The sequence below is a fragment of the Pelodiscus sinensis genome, chromosome 1 (genome assembly GCF_052426305.1).
Source record: "Pelodiscus sinensis isolate ZL-2025 chromosome 1, ASM5242630v1, whole genome shotgun sequence".
Lineage (NCBI taxonomy): Eukaryota > Metazoa > Chordata > Testudines > Trionychidae > Pelodiscus > Pelodiscus sinensis.
The window spans coordinates 335,615,556-335,641,328 of record NC_143052.1 but is presented as its reverse complement, the minus strand read 5'-3'; the positions used below and the strand labels follow the sequence as shown (position 1 = coordinate 335,641,328).

The window sequence follows — 25,773 nt, the reverse complement described above, 5'->3', positions numbered from 1 at the left end:
ATTGTCAGGCATGAGTCAGTTTCCTTTTGTGGGTGGGGCTTAGCAGACTAGTAGCATTTTTCAACAACAAAGTTAAACTTTACTTCTTGAGTTAACAGTTCCTCAGAGCATAAATCTTGACAAATAAGTTGAAAAACATATAGGCACTGTAAAGAGCTATTGACAAAACTTAAACCTGACACTATATTTATGATCCATTCATGATAAGTGTCATAATAGTACTTGATCATAAGGATAGGTTTTCATTTAATGATTGATAACTGACAAGCCTTATCTTTAGAAACCGGTTTACAGAATCTAAAGAAAGGAGTAATTACAGCAGTCATTCACCACAATCTCAGTCTGAATTCTAAACTGCCCCAAAGTCATAATGAAGGGGAAAATGAGATAGGAAATAGTGGCTGTTAAGAGGGAAGAATGCATAAATGTATGGCCTTAAGGAAAAATAAAAATATTGACCCATTTAAAAATGGAAATGGGAGGATAAAAATCCTCAGCACGCTACTGCCAAAATTATCCCAAAGTGGCCCATACCAAACCTTATGTACTTACAGCTATATGGCAATACAAATACCTGCTTGAATCCCCAAGTAACTATGTCACACCCAAATAGTACTATAGCCTCATGTCAGAAGTACTCCCTCTAGAACACAGTACTTTTAGTACTACAGGTTTCAGAAGCAGGAAATCAGATCTTCCTGGCTTCTACCTATCATGTGAGGGAGTAGTGCTGGGAACTTCAGCGAAGTTAGCAACATGAAATTACCTTGCATGGAGGCAACGGATGCATAGCAATACACATCCTGTACTGTAATAGCAACTAGAAGGTATATCTCTAATTGGAGTTGTGTAATGTCTCAGGTGGAGGACTGGGAATGTCTCTAATAGCAACAGAACGGACTTAAACAAAGCAGTAGGGATATATTACAGACCACCTGATCAGGACAGCGATATTGACATTGAAATGCTGAGGGAGATTAGAGCGGCTACCAAAATAAAGAACTCTATAATAATGCGGGATTTTAATTACCCCCATATTGACTGGCTATATGTCACCTCAGGAAGAGAAGCGGAGATAAAATTTCTCAACCGCTTAAATGACTGCTTCTTGGAGCAGCTGGTGCAGGAACCCACAAGGGGAGAAGCAATTCTCGATTTAGTCCTGAGTGGAGTGCAGGATCAGGTCCAGGAAATAACCGTTACAGGACCACTTGGGAATAGTGACCATAGTATAATAACATTCAACATTCCTGTGGTGGGAAGAACACCTCAGCAGTCCAGCACTCTGGCATTTAATTTCAAAAAGGAGAATTACACAAAAATGAGGAGGTTAGTTAAACAGAAATTAAAAGGCACAGTGACTAGAACCAAATCCCTGAAAGCTGCATGGAATCTTTTTAAAGATACCATAATAGAGGCCCAACTTAAATGTATACCCCAAATTAAAAAACATAGCAAGAGACCTAAATAAGAGTCACCGTGGCTTAACAACCATGTAAAAGAAGCAGTGAGGGACAAAAAGGTATCTTTTAAGAAGTGGAAGTCCAATCCTAATGAGATAAATAGAAAGGAACATAACCACTGTCAAATCAACTGTAAAAATGTAATAATAAAAGCAAAAAAAGATTTTGAGGAACAGCTAGCCAAAAACTCAAAAAGAAATAACAAAATGTTTATTTAAGTACATTAGAAGCAGGAAGCCTGCTAAAAAAACCTGTGGGCCCCCTAGATGATCGAACTATAAAAGGAGCAATCAAGGACGATAAAGCCATTGCGGAGAAACTAAATGATTTCTTTGCTTCAGTCTTCACAGCTGAGGACGTTGGGGAGATTCCCAAATCTGCACCGTCCTTTGTGGGTGATGAATCTGAGGAACTGTCCCAGATTGAAGTGTCATTAGAGGAGATTTTGGAACAAATAGAAAAACTTAATGTTAACAAATCTCCGGGACCGGATGGCATTCATCCAAGGGTTCTAAAAGAACTCAAATGGGAAATTGCTGAGCTATTATCTGTGGTTTGTAACCTATCCTTTAAATCGGCTTCCGTACCTAATGACTGGAAGGTAGCCAACATGACACCAATATTTAAAAAGGGCTCTAGAGGTGATCCTGGCAATTACAGACTGGTAAATCTAATTTCAGTACCGGGCAAATTAGTCGAAACAATAGTAAAGAATAAAATTGTGAAGCATGTAGAAGAACATCATTTGTTGGACAAAAGTCAACATGGTTTCTGTAAAGGGAAATCCTGTCTTACTAATCTCTTAGGGTATGTCTACACTACCCCGCTAGTTCGAACTAGCGGGGTAATGTATGCATACCGCACTTGCTAATGAAGCCCGGGATTTGAATTTCCCGGGCTTCATTAGCATAAGCGGGGAGCCGCCATTTTTAAATCCCCGCTGCTTCGAACCCCGTGTAGCGCGGCTACACGGGGCTCGAACTAGGTAGTTCGGACTAGGGTGCCTATTCCGAACTACCGGTACACCTCGTTTCACGAGGAGTAACGGTAGTTCGGAATAGGACCCTAGTCCGAACTACCTAGTTCGAGCCCCGTGTAGCCGCGCTACACGGGGTTCGAAGCAGCGGGGATTTAAAAATGGCGGCTCCCCGCTTATGCTAATGAAGCCCGGGAAATTCAAATCCCGGGCTTCATTAGCAAGTGCGGTATGCATACATTACCCCGCTAGTTCGAACTAGCGGGGTAGTGTAGACATACCCTTAGAGTTCTTTGAAGGGGTTAACAAACATGCGGACAAGGGGGATCCAGTAGATATAGTATACTTGGATTTTCAGAAAGCCTTTGACAAGGTCCCTCACCAAAGGCTCTTGTGTAAATGACATGGCCATGGGATAAGAGGGAAGATCCTTTCTTGGATTGAGAACTGGTTAAAAGACAGGAAACAAAGGGCAGGAATAAATGGTAAATTTTCAGATTGGAGAGGGGTAACTAGTGGTGTCCCCCAAGGGTCAGTCCTGGGACCAATCCTTTTCAACTTATTCATAAATGATCTGGAGAAAGGGGTAAGCAGTGAGGTAGTAAAGTTTGCAGATGATACCAAACTGTTTAGGATAGTCAAGACAGAAGCAGACTGTGAGGGACTCCAAGAAGATCTCACCAAACTGAGTGATTGGGCAACAAAATGGCAAATGAAATTTAATGTGGATAAGTGTAAAGTAATGCACATCGGGAAAAATAACCCCAACTATACGTACAGTATGATGGGGGCTAATTTGGCTACGACAAATCAGGAAAGAGATCTTGGAGTTATCGTGGACAGTTCTCTGAAAACTTCCACACAGAGTGCAGCAGCGGTCAAAAAGGCAAATAGGATACTAGGAATTATTAGGAAAGGGATAGAAAATAAGACCCAGAATATCTTACTGCCCCTGTATAAAACTATGGTATGCCCACATCTTGAATACTGTGTACAGATGTGGTCTCCTCACCTCAAAAAAGATATTTTGGCCTTGGAAAGGGTTCAGAAATGGGCAACTAAAATGATTAGGGGTTTGGATTGTGTCCCATATGAGGAGAGGTTAAAGCAACTGGGACTTTTCAGTTTAGAAAAGAGGAGACTGAGGGGGGATATGATAGAGGTTTATAAAATCATGAGTGGTGTGGAGAGGGCTGATAAAGAAAAGTTATTTATTAGTTCCCATAATAGAAGAACTAGAGGACACCAAACGAAATTAAGGGGTAGCAGAAAGTTCTTCTTCACATAGCGTGTAGTCAACCTGTGGAACTCCTTGCCAGAGGAGGCTGTGAAGGCTAGGACTATAATAGAGTTTAAAGAGAAGCTAGATAATTTCATGGAGGTTAGGTCCATAAAAGGCTATTAGCCAGGGGATAAAATGGTGTCCTTGGCCTCTGTTTGTCAGAGGCTGGAGAGGGATGGCAGGAGACAAATTGCTTGATCATTGTCTTCGGTCCACCCTCTCTGGGGCACCTGGTGCTAGCCACTGTCAGCAGACAGGATACTGGGCTAGATGGACCTTTGGTCTGACCCAGTATGGTCGTTCTTGTGTTCTTATGTTCAACAGATTCATGAAAGTGGGCGGATTAGTTTAATTGTTTGAATTGCTCTTAGTAAGTGACATTCTGACACTAACTTTACCTAACTAGGTCTAGTAGCAATTTCTGAACTGATTTGTTTATAGAAAAAACAAGGAAATTAAACAATCGTGAGTGAAGTATGAGCTCTAAGAAGAGACTTCACAGATGATAAAAAAGCAAATACAGTGAGCTGAAAGGCAAATATACATACAGATAAATGTATACACACACACGTGGGTGCTCTCTGGAGTCTTTTTTTTCAACCTCACAGTGTTCCCATCCAGTACTTATCAAGAGGGGCCCATGTAGCTAGAATTAAGTCTCACCTTCCCAAGGATAGTGGACTGCATGGGAGATGCTCAGAAACAGAGCAAAACATCAAGAACTTCTATACAGCAAACTACAAGGTGTGACCAACCCCTCACTTAAATTGATTCAGAACCAAAATTACTGTCCAGCCATTGGTATGTCTCCTGCAGTCCTATTCACATTGGTTGCATGACACCCTCATCCTGGAAATGGAAATCCTGGATAATCTAGTTGCAGGACACCCACGGTAGTTCATGAAACTACCCAGTCAGACGCATGGTACTAGAGTTAGTGGCTTCAAGCCAGTGGTCCCAGACCTTCACTCTCTGCTAAGACAGTGAGGACATGTCTACTAGGAAACTATTTCAAAATAATGAAAATTGACATCATAACTCACAATTTAATAAAATCAAAATAGCATGTCCCCACTGTGGGGAAGCATCAAAATTAGTTAGAATAATTCTGAAACAGTGTGTCCACACTGACTGGAGTCTGCCTCAGACTTAGGGCCCCTCTGGAAACCCTCTAATGAGGGCACCAGGAAGGTGGATATTTCCTGTTGCTGCTTGGTCAGGCAAGCTGCAACACGTGCTTTCAGGTGCTCCTCTCTACGGCCGTGTCTCACATGCCTCTTCTCCACTGTCTCCCCCCTCATGGGACACAAAAGGAACACAGTGCGCAAGTGCCCAGGCAGATGCCACAGCACTCACAACATGGAGCCAGAGCTGCTCTTAAGCAGCGTTATGCTTACAGGCCTCGTGCTGCGTCTCATGGTTTTTTCTTGAAAAAACAGGACTGTTAATTGGGGGGACATAGAACAGGGGAAGGACTGGGTAAAGAACCTGGAATGGAGGAAGAGGAGGAAGGGAGGTTTAGGGATGAAACTGGTACTGACACCTGCCTCTGTGTGGTTGGGAGGCTTTGGTTGCCTGAGAGGTCCCATTGCCCTGTGTTCTGGGGCCCTGGCGGCCCCTGCGGGGGGCTAAGATAGAAAGCCATGGAAGTAAGAGGGAGTGGGGAAGTGGCTGGTGGCCTGCTCCATGCACAACACTATGCACTCCATCACTGAAGTGAGGGAGGAGCACATGGCGTAGTGCTGGCAGGCCAGCCGGTCCCAGGCAGTCTTCTTTTGTTCCTGGTCAGCCCAGTGCTCCTCCCAGTCCACAGCGCGCTCCTGGTGCTCTTCCTCGAGCCCCTGGATGAGGGACAGCAAGCAGGCCATCTGCTCTCTCAGGAGGTCCTCCCGGGTGCATTTCCTCCTGTGGATCTTGAAGAGTTGGGTAGATGGCATGGGAGGTAGGGGATGCACCAAGCTCTCAGCTGAACCAGCTGTGAAGAAAAGTTACAAGGGCAGTCATCACAGGAGACACTGCATATGAAGCCCTGCCCTAATGTCTGAGCTGACACTGAAGGTCTCAGTTCAGACAACGGTGATGTGCTTCAAAGCAAGGCCATATGTTGCCTAGACAGCAGGCACTTTCCTGCAGGAGCACAGACGTCTCGGGAGCATCGCTACACCCACGGCCTGGGGACAAGCAGACCTGGGAAGAGAAGAGGAATGGGGCAGAGCACAGTGGCTTGGCTTGGCTTTCTACTGTGCCCTGCACACATCAGGTCTGGCACTGGTGGCATGCCACAGAGAGAGAACTTCTATCCTTTCCCACTGGAGGGGTAGAGGAGAGTTGGGGGACATGTATATGAGTGGCAGAGGCCACTTGCTGGAGAGAGTGCTACTGGGTTCCCCACTTCTTCCTCCCCTCAGCAGGTTTGCATGCACAGGATAAGACTCCTCCACGTTGCCACACTTGACCGGGGGCAAATGCTGCCTGAGTGAAGACATGACCCCAATCTGTAAGCAGCACTGCTCTGTGGTTCCTTAGTGGTGGCTTGTCATGGGAAGGCATCCCGCCACGGGGGCTGGAGTAAGACAGGCCTGTGCAGGAATCTTGTGAGAAGGAGACAAAGGTTCCTCTGTGAGAATGTCATGGGGCTGAGTGATCTGGACTGGTGCTCCATGTGCAACCTGTGCACAGGCTGTTGTGAGGCTCCCAGGCTGAGTAGGCCAAGAGAGAAGCATGCAGCCCCTCACAGCCTGTCACCTGCACCTGTGTGTACATAGGAAAAGTTATAGAACTCACCAGAAGCACCTTCCCCGGGTTTGTCCAAAGCCTGCGAGACATCCTGAGGGGGTAGACTGGCTCTAGGGTGAGGAGCACGTCCTGGCTGGCAGGCATGGTTGTATGGCTGGCCCTCTTCCTCCTCCTCATCTGCCATCCTGCCCTCCTGGAGGCTGACACTCGGCATGTTGTGGTCAGACTCCATGATGATGATTGGGGATGTGACTGGCCCTCCCCTCCCAGGATGGCATCCAGCTGTCGTAGTACCGGCAGCTCTATGGTGCCACCCCGGAGCATCCACTCTGCTCCCTGGCCTTTTGGTAGGCCTGCTGAAGCTCTTTTATTTTCATCCAGCATTGGTTGAGTGTCAGGGTGTGGCCTGGCATGGGGCTTGTAAAGCTAGACACATGCAAGAAGCCCTTCTCTTGCTGCCAGGAGTTTTAAGCTCTGCTGGAGGAGGGGAGCAGTGAAGATTGCAGGTGTGGCCAGAGCAGTCAGAGCTGCAGCTGTGAGACACCTCTGGAGGCCAATTATTTCAAAATAGCAGCACTGAAGCATCCACATTAACACTATTTTGAAATTTAAAAGGGTGAGTCTAGATGACAGGGTTTTCTCGAAAAAAGTGGCCTTATTTCAAAAAAACTTCCCTTGCATCTAGACTGCTGCCGCGTTCCTTTGAAAGTAAATCAAAAGAACGTGGCAGGTTTTTTTGATCATGGAAAACCTCGTTTTATGAAGAAGAACGCCTTTTTTTGAAAGTGCTCTTTCGAAAAAAGATGCTATGTAATGCAAATTGTGCTTTTTCGAAAGAGAGCATCGAGACTGCCTGGGTGCTCTCTTTTGAAAAAGCAGCTTGCTTTTTCAAAAGTACTGGTTGTAGTCTAAATGCTCTTTTGAAAGAGGCTTGCAGTCTAGATGTAGCCTTTGGCTGTGTCTACACTGGGCCACTTATTCCGGAAAAGCAGCCGCTTTTCCGGAATAACTTGCCAGCTGTCTACACTGGCCGCTTGCTTTTCCGGAAAAGCAATGACGATCTACTGTAAAATTGTCAGTGTTTTTCCGGAAAAACTATCCTGCTCCCGTTTGGGCAAAAATCCTTTTCCAGAAAACTGTTCCGGAAAAGGGCCAGTGTAGACAGCACAATAGTCTTTTCCGCAAAAAAGCCCCGATCGCGAAAATGACGATCGGGGCTTTTTTCCGGAAAAGCGCATCTACATTGGCCATGGACGCTTTTCCGGAAAAAGTGCTTTTCCGGAAAAGCATCCTGCCAATGTAGATGCGCTTTTTCCGGAAATACTTATAACGGAAAACTGTTCCATTTTAAGCATTTCTGGAAAAGGGTGCCAGTGTAGACGTAGCCTTTGTGTTATTCCCTGAGGAAAGCAGGAGTACGGATTTTGAAATAACCAGCCCATTATTTTGGCTTGGTAGTATGGATGCTCCACTTATAAATTTGAGCTAAGGGGAGTTATTTTGAAGTAACTCCCTAGTGTAGACCTGGGCTGAGATAGCAGGAAATCTTAAGTTGGAGCGGCTTTTGGGCTCTGTATGGACCTTAATTTTTGGTAGGCAATTTACCTGTATTCTCATGCTCACTGCACAATTCAGTCAGCCGTCTATATTTCTGATGACAGGCACAAGACAATATGATAGAGCCCACCAATCACCATGGCCTACTGAACACCTGTAGGTCCCCTTTTCCACAGATGGATTTCCTCACTGTGAAGAAAAGATTCTCATTTATCTTTCTTGGAAAGTTTCTTCACAGGGAAATTCTCACTCCTCTTGTCCTGGGTGAACTTCCATCACAATACTTACCTTGACTTTATGATCTATACACTTAGGCTACGTCTACACTGGCATGATTTTCCGGAAATGCTTTTAACGGAAAAGTTTTCCGTTAAAAGCATTTTCGGAAAAGCGTGTCTAGATTGGCAGGATGCTTTTCTGGAAAAGCACTTTTTCCAGAAAAGCGTCCGTGGCCAATCTAGACGCGCTTTTCCGCAAAAAAGCCCCGATTGTCATTTTCGCAATCGGGGCTTTTTTGCGGAAAACACTACTGTGCTGCCTACACTGGCCCTTTTCCGTAACAGTTTTCCGGAAAAAGACTTTTGCCCGAACAGGAGCAGCATAGTTTTTCTGGAAAAGCACTGATGATTTTACATTAGATCGTCAGTGCTTTTCTGGAAATTCAAGCGGCCAGTATAGACAGCTGGCAAGTTTTTCCGGAAAAGCGGCTGATTTTCCGGAATAACTTGCCAGTGTAGACACAGCTTTAGTGAGAGAGTGGTCTGTTCTGCCATGTCTCTGGGGTTAATTTATTCAAGAGCCTCAGAAGAGAGACATTTTAATAGGTGCTAAAGCATTACTATTGTTGTTTCTCACTTGCCTGCTCACTTAGTAATCCTGACATTTTGTATTTGCTTGCAGTATATACATGTGTGTACCCCACACCTTGACTAAATGTACTGGTGCATTTTACCTCCCCTGGGTTACTTGGCTACATATATGTTCTACTTTGGCTTTTACTTTCCCAGCACCTCACTGAGCAATATACTAACCAATGTCCCTTGTTAGCTGTTGACATGGAAACATAAGAGCTTTGATCAGTGACTACATTTTTTTAAACAGAACAGAAAAGCCCTAAATGCATGTTTTGCTGATTCACTTTCAGCCATTTTAAGCTTTAGACAAATCTACTTTGTTGTCACTTTTTCCTTCCTTAATTGATCATGTTCTGAATTTGCATTTAAAAATCAGGACATCTGAAATTGTGGTTGTTTTGGTTATTTAAATCTTCCAATCTTATTCCCACACAATTAAAAAAGGCAAAGTCTTTTCATAATGTTTTTCTGCTTGATGAAACAACTATATTCTAGTTGATGCGTCCCTTCCAAGAAAGGCACTGCTCTATAAAGCTGGCAGTCTCAGGGCATGTCTATGTTTTAATTTCGAAAGAGGATATGCAAATTATGTGGGAATTTGCATATCTTCTTCTGATTGCTTTTTTGAAAGCAGATCTTTCAAAAGTGAAAGAAGTCTGGACGTGGGCTTTTTTCGGAAAATAACCCCCTTTTTAGAAAAAAACGCTCTTCCTTTAAAAAGGAGGTTTATGCAGTTTTTCAAAAAAGGTCTTCCCCCCCCCCCGAAAAACACGTCCAGACTACTTTCATGGAAATCCCATGGAATTTGCATATCGTCTTTCGAAATTAAAACATAGTCTAGATGTGCCCTCGCGGTGGATCTGAGAAACAGACTATACGAGTATTGAAAAGCTATTAAAATATCTCTATGAAAATAAAAGGTGCACTGCTTCCTTAGCAAAAACATCACATGTTATGTCTATTATCTCTTCTGGAACATTGTTTAACTATTTTATGAGATAGAACAATAAGGAAAAATGGACACAAGTGTATGCCTGTTATTTCTATCATAATTGCTAAAAGAGAAGTTGTTCCAGCAGGCATTAATAATTCAGTATTTGGTTTATAATTTCACTGAACAGCTAGTAGTTTAGCAAAAAACTAGATACAGGTCTAGTTAAGAAATCCACTGATAAGGTAACGAAATGGATTTCTATGGGCACATCTATACTGCACAGCTATTTCGGGATACCGGAGGTATCCCGAAATAGCTACCTCGCATCTACACAAGCTGTCCATTATTTTGAAATATTTTTCAAAATAATGGGCGTGCTATATCAGCATACGGTAACTCTCATTTCATGAGAGATAAAGGATGTCTTGAAATAGCATGTTATTTTGAAATTTTGCAGTGTAGACGCGCCAAATTTCAAAATAAGCTATTTTGAAATAGATTCCAAATAAGATACGCAATTTGCGTAGTGCAAATTGTGTATCTTATTTTCAGTTTAGGGTGCTGTGTAGATGCACCCTATAAGAGTGACCTGAACAGGGAACTGATATGCAGTGGAAAAATACATGTTTTAAAGGATTAACCTAAAGGTCGGGTTGCCGGTGCCCCCTACTGTGCTCCTGCCCGTCTCCAGACCTCCCTGTTTCTGGGCATGGACCAGGATGTTGCTGGACCAGGAAGTCCTGGTTAAGGGAGGTACGACCTGTACTGTATATATTGCAAAATAAAGAATTTAAAGTAGAGTTTATTGTCCTGTACAACAAGAATACTACTCTAAGCTGTAATTTATTCCATAGGGTTCTGTCCTGCCAGGTACTGAGTGACACGAGAATTGAGGGTGTTCAACACCTCAAGTGTCCAGCTCTTGTATGACCAGAGCCACAGTAAGCTACAAATCACCAACTGGAGAATTGTCCCTTGAATGCTTTTTAAAAATAATGGCAATATACACAGACTACAGTATAGCACTAGGCTGCATCTCTTTTGTATCAAGATCTTTGGGACGACCCAACGATCACCCTCTTTAAAAAAAAAAAAGGAAACTGGATGAGTAGATTCCATAGTATCATCTCACTAACTCTACCCAAAATCCTCAGGCTGCCCTCATGTCAATAAGTGGACGGGAATTCGTTAGATTTTGGAACCTGAAAAACTGCTCTGTAGCCCCAAATAAAAAAATAATAAAATGGACTCATCTCATCCTCTTTCCCCTTACATTTTGGGAGACTAGACCATCTTCAAGAGAGATATCTGGCAGGTGGCTGGGTAGCACAGTCCCCAGCAGCTGGTAGCTTAGCTGGACGTGTTGATGTGTGCCTGGGAAACCCTGGTTGCCCAACAAATGTAGGTCTTTGATAGGCTCTTTGTCCAGTCTAGGGGGGCATTATTAGGGAAGTCTCAGAAAGGAACCAGACCATCAGTAGTGGGTTGAGATTCCTAGTATCAGACAGTAGAGGGAGGAGCTTGATGACATTTAGAATCTCATAAAGAGGCACAAAAGCTTCATCTTTTGATCAGTTTGGCTGAATTGGTTCTTCTGCTCATGACAACAATGTCCTGCCTCAACCATGATGTAAATGTAAAGGAGTGTGTTTAGGTTGGAACCTGAGATGAGAATGCTGTGACTTTTTTGGGGTTATACTTTCAATCTTTGCTGTCCATTAACTTTTTTTCCCCCTCCCCATAGGAAAAACTACTTTCATCTGTAAAACTAACTTTACCTTTTAAAAAATTATTAACTATTTAAATATTAATAAAGCAGGACTCACATCCATCCTGAGATAATAAGAATAGTGTTATAGAAATCTTTAGCCAGGTCATTATGCAGCTAAAGGTATATCAAATTTCACACACCCAGACATGTATCAAGCATATCACTGTCTTTTAGCATATCACATTTTAGTTCATTTTACACCAGCACTTCAATAAAGTTTAAATCTCAACCTAAAATGCACTAATGTGAATGTCTTCAGCTCCACAGTTCTCACACTCCTCTTGTACATGGAGAATGACAATTCACTTGCAGCATACACTAGGGATGTTAAATTGTGTTTTATCAGCTAATTGAGTAGTCAATGGAATATCCATCAACTACTCGATTAGTCAATAAGGGGGAAAACTGAAGAGCCACAGCGGGGTTGTTTCCCGCCCCAGGAGCTTACCCTGCTGCGGCTCTGCCTTTTAAATTCCATTTAAAATGCCATTTAAAAAGCAGAGGCACAGCATCTGGGACCGGGCATGAGCCAGGAATCAACTGATTCCTGGCTTGTACCCAGTCCACCGCTGTGCCTCTTCTTCCCCTGCCCCTCTACGGAGACAGTGTGTGGGGAACCAGCTTTTAAGCCGGCTCCTCTCAGAACCAATTTATGCTCTCATGCTTGCTGCCGGGGGGAGGGGAGGAGGGAAGGGGGTGGAAAAGAAGGGGAGTGACTAGTAGAGTAGTGACTAGCATACACACAACATATTGGGACCATAGCTAAGGATCTCTGAAAACTTATAGGCCTGATTTTCAGAAGCACTGATTGCCTGTATTGTTACTCAGCTCTTTTTCAATTATGCTGTAAATTTTGAACTTTACAGTGCTTGAGATTTAAAGATAAATAACCAAACATAAAAAACTCACTTGAGACCATTTATATTTCAATACAAATAGAGAGCTGTAGTGGTTTTTATTTTGCCATTGCGGGGTACAGTGAGGACTCTGGTGATAATTAAAATAATAATAACAATAATATTTAGGTGCCATGTTCCCTCACAGAAATCCTTTCACAAAGGTATAATTCTGTAATAAATGTTTTCAGCATGAAAGCAAAGTAATTTCTGGTGTGGCACTGTGATTGGGACTACACATCCATCCACTCTAGAAAAACACATAGGCCATATCTATTGCACGTACCAATAACTTTTGATTTTATTTCTGAGAGTGGCAAATGAATTTCCAAGAAATTATGGGGGACAAGGGACAAAAATGTGAGAATTGCATTGACCTGCAAAACCAGCAAACCTAAAATGCAAAGCATTTTGTTACTGAAATAGAAACAGCAGATACCGCACAGGCTGCCTTTACAGCTTTAGGGTATATGTGCATGTTTGAGGAAAAGTCTGAAGAGACGACAGGATGCTCCACACTTTTGAAAGCTTTTCCTGCTAATTAATGGAGCAAGACATTCAGTTCATGCCGTAGACTGCATCATCAAGAGTGTCTGTAATTTCTATGGATAGGGAGACCAGGCTATTACAGCTTCTGTATTTGATGTTTTTTATATTTTTAAATTCCTATTCCCCCTCATAACTACCCCAACCCACCCAAAATATCCAGTGAAGTTTTATCGTCACTGAGTGTTTCTTGCAGAGGGAAATGTCTTCCCCCAGATGTTCAGGGAAGAATTTTGTCATCTTTACATGTTTCTCACATTTAGGGGTCTCAGAGAACTCCATCTTTCAAACCTAATATAATACTTACTAAAGACAATGGGAATGTGTAGCCTTCAGGAAGAAAGTCAGATAAAATGATGGATATAATTAGGGTTGCCAACTTTCTCACACAAAACCAAGCACCCTTACCCCACACGTTCTCTGAGGCTCTACCCCCCACTCACTCCATACACATCCCTGTCACTCACTCTCTCCACCCTCACTCGTTTGCTCATTTGCATCCGCAAGAGTGTGGTAGGGGGTGAGGGCTCTGGTGGGGGTGGGATTGGGGAGAGGGATTTGGGGTGTAGGAGAGTATTCTGGGATGAGATTGAGAGTTTCAGCAGGTGGGAGGGAGGATCAGGGCTGGGGAAGACAGTCAAGCCTGGGAGTGGCTCAGGAGTGCAGACTCTGGGTGCTGCTAACTTAGAAAAGGCAGTTTGTCCTCCCTTTGGATCCTTTCTGAAGGCACAGCCAGGTGGCTCTGTGTGCTGCCCCCTCCACAGGTGGGGCAGCTCCCATTGGCTGCAGCTCCCATTGGCTGTATTTCCTGGCCAATCAGAGCAGTACAGGGCACTAGGGGCAAGGCAGCATGTGCAGCCTCCAGATTGCCCCTACATGTGAGAGGCAGAGGAAGGACATGTTGCTGCATCCCCTCTGCATGGTACCACCAATTGGACAGACAGTGGCAGAGCTGCCAGGATCCTTTTTCATTGGCTGCTCTGTTCAAAAACTGGACACCTGGTTGCCTTAGCAATAACAGGCATTCTATAAATGTAACCAACCCTGAATGCTGCTTGCAATCCCCACAAACTTTGGTGATTGAACTCTTCACTTGTAACTCACTGCAGTTCCTGAGCTAAAATCCTGAGATTTTTCAAACCAGAGCTCTCCCCAAGGTGCTACTGCAACTACGGCATCCAGTCTATTTTTAAGGAGTTAAGTAAGTGCACATATTGCCTGCAGCTACAAATGGAGGATTCGTTGTTCTGGAAATCAGAGTACACAACAGAATGCTCCTAGCTCCTAACATTCTCTAAAGGCATATCTCCTTTGAGCTGTATGGAGGCCTGAGAAGTTACTGTGACAAATGTTCACATTCTATTCTTTTGTGGCTCAGTATATAAATTAGAAAACCCAATAATTTAACCACATGTGTAATTTTTTTGTGTTTAAAGAACTATACTAACATTACTTAATTATCCCTTATTACCCTCTGTGGTAAAGGAAGCAATATTATCCCCATGACTGTGGAGATCGGGAAGCTGAAGTAGAGGACTGAAGAGATTTCCTTAAAGTCAGAGACTATGCCTACACTGCAGAGCTTTTCTGGGATCCTGGAAAAGCTCTGCTGCATCCAAGGAACACGTCTGCTTTTTTGGACAGTTTCTGAAAAAGCGGACGCGTTCTTTTGGCATCCCTGTATTCCTCAATGTATGAGGAATAAGGGATATTCTGAAAGAGGAGGTTTTTCCGAAATTTTGCCCCATGTAAATGGGCCATATTTTGGAAAAGCCTTTTCCAACGCCCGCCCCCGGAAAAAATACACAAATTGCAGTTCGCAATTTGCATCTCTTTTTCCAATTTAACTCCACAGTCTAGACGTAGACTTGGTGGCAAAGCCATTGTTAAACTCAGGGATTCCTGATTCTCAACCCACTGCTTTTTTTCCTGATCATACAGCCTGTGAGCCTACTGGTTTCAAAGATTGAAGATACCTAATGAACAATTCTGAAACATCTTCTTTCTTTTAAAGATTTTTTTTTAATTTTCTATCATTTTACAGCTGTATCTGTTCTATATGTTTCGTACACCATGCTCATTAGTCATTACCATCTTCTAGACATTCATGAACCACCAAACTCAGGTTCATATAACAGGCAAGCATGGTAAAAAAAAAAAAAAAAAGAAACCCCCCCCCCCCACTGATATGGAACCATGTATGAGGTTCAGAATGATAATTGGCTATAAAACCTAGAGGTTTACAGCAATTAAAAACATTCTATTTGATATCTGCCAAAGATATATATAATTTCCTTTTTTTAAGCTTTTTTTTAAATTGAATTTAAGGCTCACTATTTTGAGGTGCCTAATATACTCTCTGTACTGTGCAGTATCTGTAAGACTGGTACAGCATGGGCAGTAGCAGTGCAAGATACTTTCTGTTGCCCACTAAGGAGCCCAAGCCTTGACATGAATGACCATCTTGTATGGCTGACAGATTGAGGCTCCATGCCCAATTGAACTGTGGTGATTCATCTCATCCTTGTGATGTAAGGGAACCAGTATAGCTATGGAAAAAAATTGAACTGCAGCAAACCATTCTATACACTTACAAAAGACTACAATCTCATTTAGAAGCAATGACTTTTGGTCACATATGATCTTGGACAGATTTAAACCACCAGGCTAGAAATGAAAGGCTCTGAGTCTCCATAAACCTCCTGAACAGAATCCAAGGTTCTAAACAGCCACATTAATTCTGGGTTAACTCCCTTGGGTAAGAATGTTTAATTATACGCCTTTCTTCACAAATTGTCTATAATATGTAAGAATTGTAAAGTATTATTGTTGTGTATTCTAAACTTGCCTGAACCCCTTTTATCTAGAAATCAGATAGACCAGTGGTTGTCAAACTGTGGGCCATGACCCCATTTTAATGGGATCACTGGGACTGGCTTAGACTTGCTGGGGCCCAAAGTGTGAAGCCCAAGCCCCACTGCCTGGGACTGAAGCCAAAGCCTTGAGGGCTTCAGCTCAAAGTGATAGGGCTCATGTTACAGGCCCCCTACCTGGGCTGATCCATCAGCTAAAGGAAGCGTGGCTCAGGCTTCCCACCCCCTCACATCTTGTGCTACAGAGCTTAGGAGGCCTAGGCTTTGGTCCCTCCTGCTGGGGTCATGTCATAATTTTTGTTCTTAGAAGGGGGTCACGGGGAAATGATGTCTGAGAACTCCTGAGACAGTTGATCCTATGAAGGCAGGTTCACTGGCATGGTATGCTCCCGGTTACATCTGTTTTTCAATTGACTGCCGTGCGAGGTGTAATTCTGATACGCTCACCTGCATTTTCCATAAATCTAACACTGATCTACTTTATGATACATGCGCGCACACTTACAATTTGGTGGTGTCTATTAATTTAATGGCATAGATACTTCATGTTTGTACTAGAAGATCCCTTCAGTGCTTGATCATTAACAATAAAGTTCACTGGCTGGCTCCCTTTCAACAAAAAGACAGCACTTCCTAAATGTTTCAGTCCTTTAAAAGGTTGCCATAGTCATGAGAGCTGACAGACATGCTGGGACCCTGGGCAAGGTGTGTGGGGAGGTTGTTCTGTGCTCCCAAAAGGGGTGGGGCCTCTGGCAGAAGGAGCAGGGACGAGGGCAGATAGCCCTCAGAGCCACCCAGAGCATGTCACATAGCTCCTGTAGCCATTAGAGTGCATTGCATGGTACTCTGGTGGCCATTTAAAGGGTCCAGGGCTCTGGGTGCCATCGCTGCTGGAATCACCGAGTAGTTGTCCCCTTTGCCTTCCCCCACCCTCAGCAAGATTGGCCATATTCTACAGCTGATGAGTGAATCGGGAGAAAAGAGCATGGACGGGCAGCTGTTTTGAACCAATGCAAATGATTTTTCAATAACAAATATTTTAAGCCAGTTTTTCTCAACCAGTGGTATGAGTACCCTTAGGGGTACTTGAGAGGTGTCTGGGGGGGGTATGTCAACATAAGAACATAAGAACGTAAGAATGGCCGGACTGGGTCAGACCAAAGATCCAGCTAGCCCAGTAGCCTGTCTGCCGACAGTGGCCAGCACCAGGTGCCCCAGAGAGGGTGGACTGAAGATAATGATCAAGCAATTTGTCTCTTGCCATCCTTCTCCAGCCTCTGACAAACAGAGGCCAGGGACACCATTTCTATGCCCTGGCTAATAGCCTTTAATGGACCTAACCTCCATTAAATTATCTAGCCTCTCTTTAAACTCTGTTATAGTTCTAGCCTTCGCAGCCTCCTCTGGCAAGGAGTTCCACAGGTTGACTACACGCTGTGTGAAGAAGAACTTTCTTTTATTAGTTGTAATAAACACAACTGAAATTTGGAGAAAACTGAATTTTTGTTTTAAATTTTACAGTGTTATTATTTTTGTACTTTTTACACCCAAAATTTCATCACCTGCCCAGCTATGATTAAGTTGTTTAAACAAATGTGTTGCAATGGTAGAAAAAATTTTGTGTGTCTGAAAACTCTAGGTACTGGGGGCACTTATAATTTTTTTAAAGGGGTACTTTACAAAAAAAAGTTGAGAAACACTGTTTTAAGTTATAAGTCCAACAGATAAGGATGTAGTCAGTACCAAAAAGTCGTTTGTGTATAGCACAGTATTTAGTTTTATTGATAGCTGTCATCCACCTGTCAATGAGTTTTTGAGCTAGAAGTTGAATGGTTAAGAATGAAAAGTGGTGAAAAGCAGAACCTTGTCTCAGCACTTTAATTAAAACAAATTGATCCAAAACAAATCCATTACCCTTAGCCAGGCAATAAAAGAGCCACAAATAACCACTGTTTAGCCCATTACACATCAGTTCCTCCATAGTATCATATTTTCTGATTTTCTTTATCTTGTTCTTTCTGACTGAAGTGATTTAAATGACAAAGAAGGTCTGGGTTCCTTAAGATTTTTTGACCCTCACCTAGAGCCTCATAATATCCTTTATGGCCTGCAGTTGGTTTCTGTAGACATTCTGATAACACTCCTCACAGAAGATTAGGGCTCAGAGCAGCAGGAGCAGATGAGTTCTTAAGAAACAATGACAATATTTTTATAAGGCCAATACTAAACAGAACAGATAAAGAGAAACCAGAAAATATGATGAGAGCCAGAATTAGTGTTGAAGAGGAACATTTTCCAAGGAGCAGCAGTGGCTCTTTGAAATGACTAAGATAAAAAGCAAGGAAAGAATACAAACCACCAAAATAAAGCAAAGGAATACATAGTTTATGTTAAATGTTTCTCACTCTCTCTGGTTTATTCTTAGTATATACAGTGTTTAGGACTACATTTTAACAGCTTTGACAAATGCAATCCTAGCACCTACCATGGCTCCTGCCACAAGTATTGCCTTTCCTTTCACCCTTTTTCTCAAGCAGGGCAGTCTGACCCACACTTCCTATCTGACTGCTGCTGGTGCTCTAAGTGTATTTATGTTTTAATAATTCTCATTTAAGAAAAACTTGTTTCCCTGTTTTCTGGTTTTCCCAGTGTAATTTTATCTATGAAGCAATTACTTTATGTACCCACGCACTGCCTAAACCAATGAAATTTATCCCAATTAATACTCCAATGCTAAAACATTTCAAGCTAAATAGATACACGCACATACACACACAAACTCTTATTCAATGCAGAATAGCAAAACCATAACATCTTAAATAAAGAAGAAATGAAGAAAAATGGCATCATTAACTTTCCATCACAGCTAGGGAATTGTTACATAGACATTTTTAGGATAATTAGAAGCATCTTGTCCTTCGCACACTGCACAGATGCTTATCAAAATGATCATCTAAAAAAAATTCATCATCTAAAAATGATCATCTAAAAAATTCAGGCACTTGGCCTGAATTGAAAGGACATTATTACAATAGTCTCTTACACTCCAGATTTCTCATAAAAGTCCTTTAACGAGAAGGGGTTTCTATCCTTAATGTCCCCAGGAAATCAGAACATTAGGGAACACACATGCTTGCCATGTTACTCTTCCTCCCACCCCATTGCCCCAGTACCTAAAACAGACACACACTACCCTTTGTAACAACCATATATTATTTGAATCAACAGCGCCTAGCACATTGGAGACCATACCCCTGACTGTGGCCTCCATGCTTTACCACATTCTAAACAAATGATAAAAATATATAAAATACAGCATTTAGCAAGCACAATTTTAGTAGAGATGAATCCAGCCAGCTTTCTTGGCTTTGACAGCATAAGTTCATGCAAATAAAAATGAATGGAGGTTCTTCAGGTTTTATGGCTGAGGATTTTCTGCTCAGTTCTGAAATAAAAGAACAGATCTCTATTTTTGGTATGAGAAGTAATATTTAGATATGTGGCTAAAAGACATCAGAAGAATGCCATCAGGCTATGTATTAAGACAGAGAGTAACATTTTCAAATGAGCGTAAGTAATTTAGGAGCCTATGCTCCATTTCCAAAAGTGATCTAGATAATTAGGTATACATTTTTAAAGGTATGTAGTCACCTAAAGATGCAGACAGATTTTCTAAAGCATTAAGCAGATTAGGTAACTAACTCCCATTGATTCACTTGTTTTGGTACTGATCAATATCCCATTATGTGACGTTAGATGCCTAAATTCCTTTGAAAATCTGACCATCAGAAACCTAAGTAACATTGACTTTCAGTAATACTTAGGCTCCAAAGTACCTAAATCAATTTGAAAATGGCACCTAGGCACTTTTGAAAAGTTTACTCAGAGGCTATCGAGTCAGTTACCCTGTGACTGCCACCAAAGGGGATTTTGGCTTCTGTACTTAAAAGTTTTGATTTTTTAAAAATTTGTATTAATTTGATGCTGATGAAAGGTGCTGGGTTGTGAGCAGAATGAAGTCCTCTACTTACAGAATACTGTATTGATAATGACATAAAAAATGTCCCTGCACTTGCCCTGCCATTGCGACTCCTGTGGCAGACATGAGGCTACTATGTAACAATCTATAGATACTGTATTGGGATTTTTACTATTAGGTGTATTGGGTTTAATCAACAGGTAAGTTAGGAAACAAACAGGAATTCAAAACAATGATTCAAGATAAAACAAACTACTGAGGGCTATCACAAGATAATGCAATAGATACTGACTCTAAGGCTGTGTCCAGACTCCATGCCTCCGTCGACGGAGGCATGTAGATTAGCCAGATCGGAAGAGGGAAATGAAGCCGCGATTAAAATAATCGCGGCTTCATTTAAATTTAAATGGCTGCCCCGATCTGCCGATCAGCTGTTTGTCGGCAGATCGGGAGAGTCTGGACGCGATGCCCCGACAAAGAAGCCTTTCTTCATCGACACAGGTAAACCTGGTTTCACGAGGCTTACCTGTGTCGATGAAGAAAGGCTTCTTTGTCGGGGCATCGCGTCCAGACTCTCCCGATCTGCCGACAAACAGCTGATCGGCAGATCGGGGCAGCTATTTAAATTTAAATGAAGCCGCGATTATTTTAATCGCGGCTTCATTTCCCTCTTCCGATCTGGCTAATCTACATGCCTCCGTCAACGGAGGCATGGAGTCTGGACACAGCCTAAGGGTGGGGTACTGGCTTGACTTCCTCTTGAGCAAACCAAACTGCTTTTGGATAGCAGCAGGCCAAATTCAAGAAACTAAGAAGACAAAGAACTTCTAGCTGGATAAAAGTGTATGTCTCTCTCACTCAGGGTCAATTGTTTGAGAGACAGTTTTTGTTGGGGAACAGACTGATGCACAAAGACACTTGCTGGCATGTCTGAAGCTGCTAGGCCTTTCTAGGATTCTGGGGGATGGTAAGTCATTAGGTAGAATAAATATGACATAGGCATATACATTTCATCTTGAAAACATTGCTACAACTCTTTTTACTGCTCTTCAAAAATAGCTGTGAAATGATAACATTAGTAATATAGGCACATCGAGAATGTATTCATATCACTGCATTATACATTTTTAACCATGTCAATTCACATCATAATGCAAGTCTCAGTTATATTCCTCAGCTCCCCAAAACACATGGTAGAGGAGCTACTGATATTTATCATAAGGAAAAACACTCTGAGCCTACCTGACGTAGAGTGACCGCTTCTGATTGGTTCTCAGGGAGCCGGACCCAGAACTCATGCTGTGGTTCATCATCTGCTCACGTAGGTCATGGATTTTTGCCTCAAATCGAGCGTACTCTGATGATGAAAATTAAAAAAAATCCTCTATTTTAGTTGCATGACAATAGGTAAATGCAAATGAATGTTAAGATTAACAAACCCAGGACATGTCATTAGAATCATGGTTGCATGACCTATTTGTAGTAGAAAGAAAAAGCCTGAAACCTGGGCCTAGTGTAAGGCTTGAGGCCTGCACCAAAGTTAGCAAAAGTTATATTATTATAGGCCCTATCAAAAGCAGATGTTTGCCTGTAAGTCAGTGTCTGGGACATGAACTCGGCATCAGTATTGTTAGCACTGCTAAAGCACACTGAACATGTAAACACATTCGAGCAGGACAGCACAAGAAGACCCCAAACTAGCACATGATAAAATGGTTTGACAAAAGTGATGAATAGCAATATTTTGTCTGAAACATCTGGAGTGAAAGAACAATGACAGATGGCGAACAGGAATGTTTTGTCTGAAATATCAGAAGTAAAGTACAAAGGGAGGTAACAAACATGTCCTGAAATGTGTAAAATGATACATAAATTATGTATCCCAGATTATCTGTCTCAGTCTATAGATAGTGGGACACCTGCCTTAAACCTCTGTCCAACCAAGGAGTCAGCGGAAAGTCCCACCACTGACTGACTGCATCCATTGTCAGGGGGCATACATTTATAGTATGCTTGTAGAGTCTGCCAGGTGCTATCACTGTGCTTCATTTGACAATATGCTTGGCCAGGGGCCTTTGTCCCTTATCTGATTTTTGTAATCATTGGGGGTTCTCTCCAAGTTTGCTCTGCTGTTTGTCTGTGCAGAGAAAGGGCAGGACAGTCAGGAGACACATGCATGCAGCCAAACATCCATCAATGTGACAGAACACCACATTGCTGTCAACTATCTCAAACATGCATATAACCCCATTACCTGTAGTATCTGAACTCTTCAGTACCTTTAATATAGTCACCATTCACGACATTGAGACACTGTATATGGAGCACTGAGCGAATGACTTTCCAAAGGTCACACAGAAAACCTGTGGCACACTAAGGAACAGAACCCAGGTCTCCTGAGCCATAGGCTAACACTACACCCACCAGATCATCCTCTCTCTGTGACGGAATTACCTTGCTTACAGAGAGGGTACAGTAAAATTACCAATTGCACAAACACATGAAGAAGCAATAAGGAAAGTTTCCAAAGTTCTTGGAAGTGGAGCTGTGCAGAGAACCTCTTCTCCCAATCCCATTTAGCAAAGAAATATCATGGCATCTATTTTGTCCATACTGACTATGGAATTCCCATGTAAAGTGCCTCTGCCCGGTGGTAGTGGCGGGCAAAGCATGCAATGAACCCTTCAGCCCCCAGAGGACTTAACCTTATAGAAAGCAGCTCAATATCAAGGGACCCTCCCGTGCTGCACACTCAATGAAGCAGAGTGTCGGTGAACTGGAAGTCCAACCAGTGCTTTGCACCCTAAGCAGAAGCCCCCAACCTTAAAGTACATGTATTGGGGACCACATTCACCTTTGCCCTGAATCTTATTTACACACAGATTAGGCCATTCCCCCTTGGTCAGTTTGGTCAAGATTCATTTGTGAATTGTTTCTGTCAAGCCAAATAAAATATTATTTTAACTTTTTATTATTACTCTTACTCCTACTTATTTTTAATTCTACCCTATTAGGAGCTCCTTGCTATATGGTAAACCTGCCTGATATTTGGAAAGGCACATTTTTAAATAAATCAATTTAAAATGGATCCTGCATTTCCACTACTCACATTCTACTCATTCTGTGGACAAACCGAAAGCACTACAGTCTAAATAGCTGCCAATTCACAAGCATTATATATACTCACAATGATGTTACATTATATTTCAAGGTGTGTGTGAATGAGTTTTAGACTTTATTTCTGGATTAGGTCAAGAAAAGAAATAATTTACTCCAGAGCAGCTTCAATCAGAGCTTTCTCCTTTAATAATTAATAAAGAAACCCAAACAGATTCTGCATCTGAGGTGTGGGAGTAATTCTTATATTTAGACTCCAATCTGTAGTGTGAGAAATGAAGATAAAAAAGATGACACTCTACAGCACAGCATCAAATTACTTGCAGTTTGTACTCCAACACATTTTATACTTAGCTGGGATGGTCAGACAATGAAGATGACTTCATAATGTTTTGTATTGCTTTGACTTTGGTTGACATTTCATCATGGTCTGATACTTTAAATAGTTTTATTTGATTATAAATTAATTCTGCATCTTCCTACAAGATACTTGTAAAATGTATTATGATTTAAAAATATTTACTAACTACATGTTCATGGGGTCAAACTACAGACCCCCATATTGATTTCAATAAATAACACAGGATATGTGAGGCTTCTACAACGTGAGAGGCAAATTTCCGCAGCTGGACCTTTTTAAAAAAAATTGAACGAAGACCAAAAATTTAGATTAAATATTTATCAACTGTTCACTCTCCATGTGGAAAGGCATATCTAATGGATTCACAAAGAGTTACTCTTGCATCCGATTATATTAAATATTTTCATTAAGATCTTGGATAATGAAGTGGAAAGTATACTTGGATGACACCAGTCTGGGGTTGTAAGCACTTTGAAGACCAGGATTAGAATTTAAAATGATCTTGACAAACTGGAGAATTGGTCTAAAATCAACAAGAAATTCAATAAAGAGAAATGTAAAGTGCTACACTTCAAAAACAAAACAAATACAGAACTACAAAATGGGGAGCCACTGGTAAGGTAGCAGAATCTAGGGGGATATAGTGACTCACAAATTGAATATGAGCCAGTAATGTGATGCAGTTTCTGGAAAAATCAATTCAAACAATTAAGGTCGTGCCAGATGAACAAAAGACAAAAATAAGTTCAGTGAAAGGTTGATTCATTATCTTTTGGCTCTTTGAAAAAAGAAAAAAACAACAGCCCATCACTGTCTGATACACTACTGCAATTGCCAGCCTTACTTTAGCAAAATCTCCATGAAAATAGGCACGTGATTAATATACTGATTCTGGTAGCTAAAGTTCCTTTTCTCCCTAGAGGCTTTCCAATAACAAGCGTCAAGGTCTTTTATTTAAGAGCCATTCTTATGTTATGTTCTTATGTTATGTTAAAAAATTAACATAGGACAATAACTCCAAGAACCCACTTTTGGTGCTGGAGGTCCTAGTCACTTATAAAAGACCCACTAGGCTAAATCTACTACACAAGCTACTGACAGGAAATTTTTCATTTTGCTGAAATTGCTTTTTAGTTATAAAATTAGAGCATTGCAGCAGAAAACACAAAAATAGGTCCCCCCAAAACAATTAAAAGTCTTTATAATATTAAAATTTAATTATTTTTATCCTTAGCTTTTTATGACAGGTTGCAGCTGTGACTGAACATACAGAGTAAGAAACCTCGCTGCTCTTAAAGAACCCCAAAACAAAAGAACCTAATAAAACAAATAAAAGCCAACCAAAATCTGATAATAGATTCAGATGGAAATGCTGATACATTGGAAATGACGCCACTGAAATACTTGAATGTTAGCAGACCCAGACTATATTAAGTTGAATTTATCTCGTGTTGGTACCAATAGAGAGATCTTAATTCTTTCTGTCAGCAGGTATTAAATTCTGCTCTCCAATATTATGCAGGATCATCAATGTTTGTTTCATGGTGATAAAAGCTTTCATAAGTGCTGATATTAGATTTTAAAAATAATGCACCTGTACCCTAGTTTGGTGCATTGCAAAGCAGTGACTATAAAAAAATGGGTGGCTGGTTGGCAAAGGCGCACATGTTTTTCAGACTGTATAAGATTAAAAAACAACATAAAGCCCTAATAATTCACTTTCAAGATGTTTAAAATACTAGAGAGTTATTGGAAGACAAAATATCAGTTCAGAACGGACATGTCAAATCAGTCCACCTAGTTTAAGTAAGGGCTAGTAGATGATGGAGTCAGATGCTCAGCTGATATAAATGTGGCCCAGCTTCAATGGAGTGATGCCAGTTTACACTAGAGGAGGTTAGTCAACAGGTTTTGTCTGGATACAAATTATCCACTTTAATTTTTTTAAGTACAAAGAGCCTTCACAATGTGTCTGAATTCCCATGACTCTATTCCCAGCTCTACCATAAGTGACCTGCAGCATGATCTTGGGCCAGTTGTTTTGACCCCCTGCGACCCTGTTTCCCCTGCCAGCCTTTGTCATGTCTGTTTAAACCTTGGACAATGTCACTGGCATCAGTTGAGCTGGGATTCCACCCATCAGTTCTTCTGCCAGGGATTGTCTTTTAAAGATGCCAGCAGCTCACTCTGTGAGCTCACCCATTGCTTTGGCCTTTAAAACTTCAGTCCTGTGAGCTCATTAATGATGGAGACCAAGATTCTCAAAGATATTTAGGTTCCTAACACCCTCTGAAACCAATGTGAGTTAGGTGCCTAAATGTCTTTGAGGATCTGGACCTTAGTTGCTTAACAAGTCCTTCTTATATCCACTAACTCTCCTTTACCAAAATAAAGGTATTTGCACCTTTGAATTATCCTCCAACCAAGC

At 41.8% G+C, this 25,773-nt stretch overlaps 1 protein-coding gene across 16 annotated transcripts in view; it reads right to left on the bottom strand.

The window, feature by feature from the left end:
- The window catches only part of DLG2 (discs large MAGUK scaffold protein 2), a 1,584,089-nt gene that overhangs the window by 115,122 nt on the left and 1,443,194 nt on the right, over positions 1-25,773 (bottom strand). For all 16 annotated transcript variants that reach the window (XM_075919430.2, XM_089775764.1, XM_089775765.1 and 13 more), the window contains one exon: positions 21,110-21,224. In XM_075919430.2, coding sequence (XP_075775545.1) covers positions 21,110-21,224 — 115 coding nt within the window. The remainder of the gene's footprint in view (positions 1-21,109; positions 21,225-25,773) is intronic.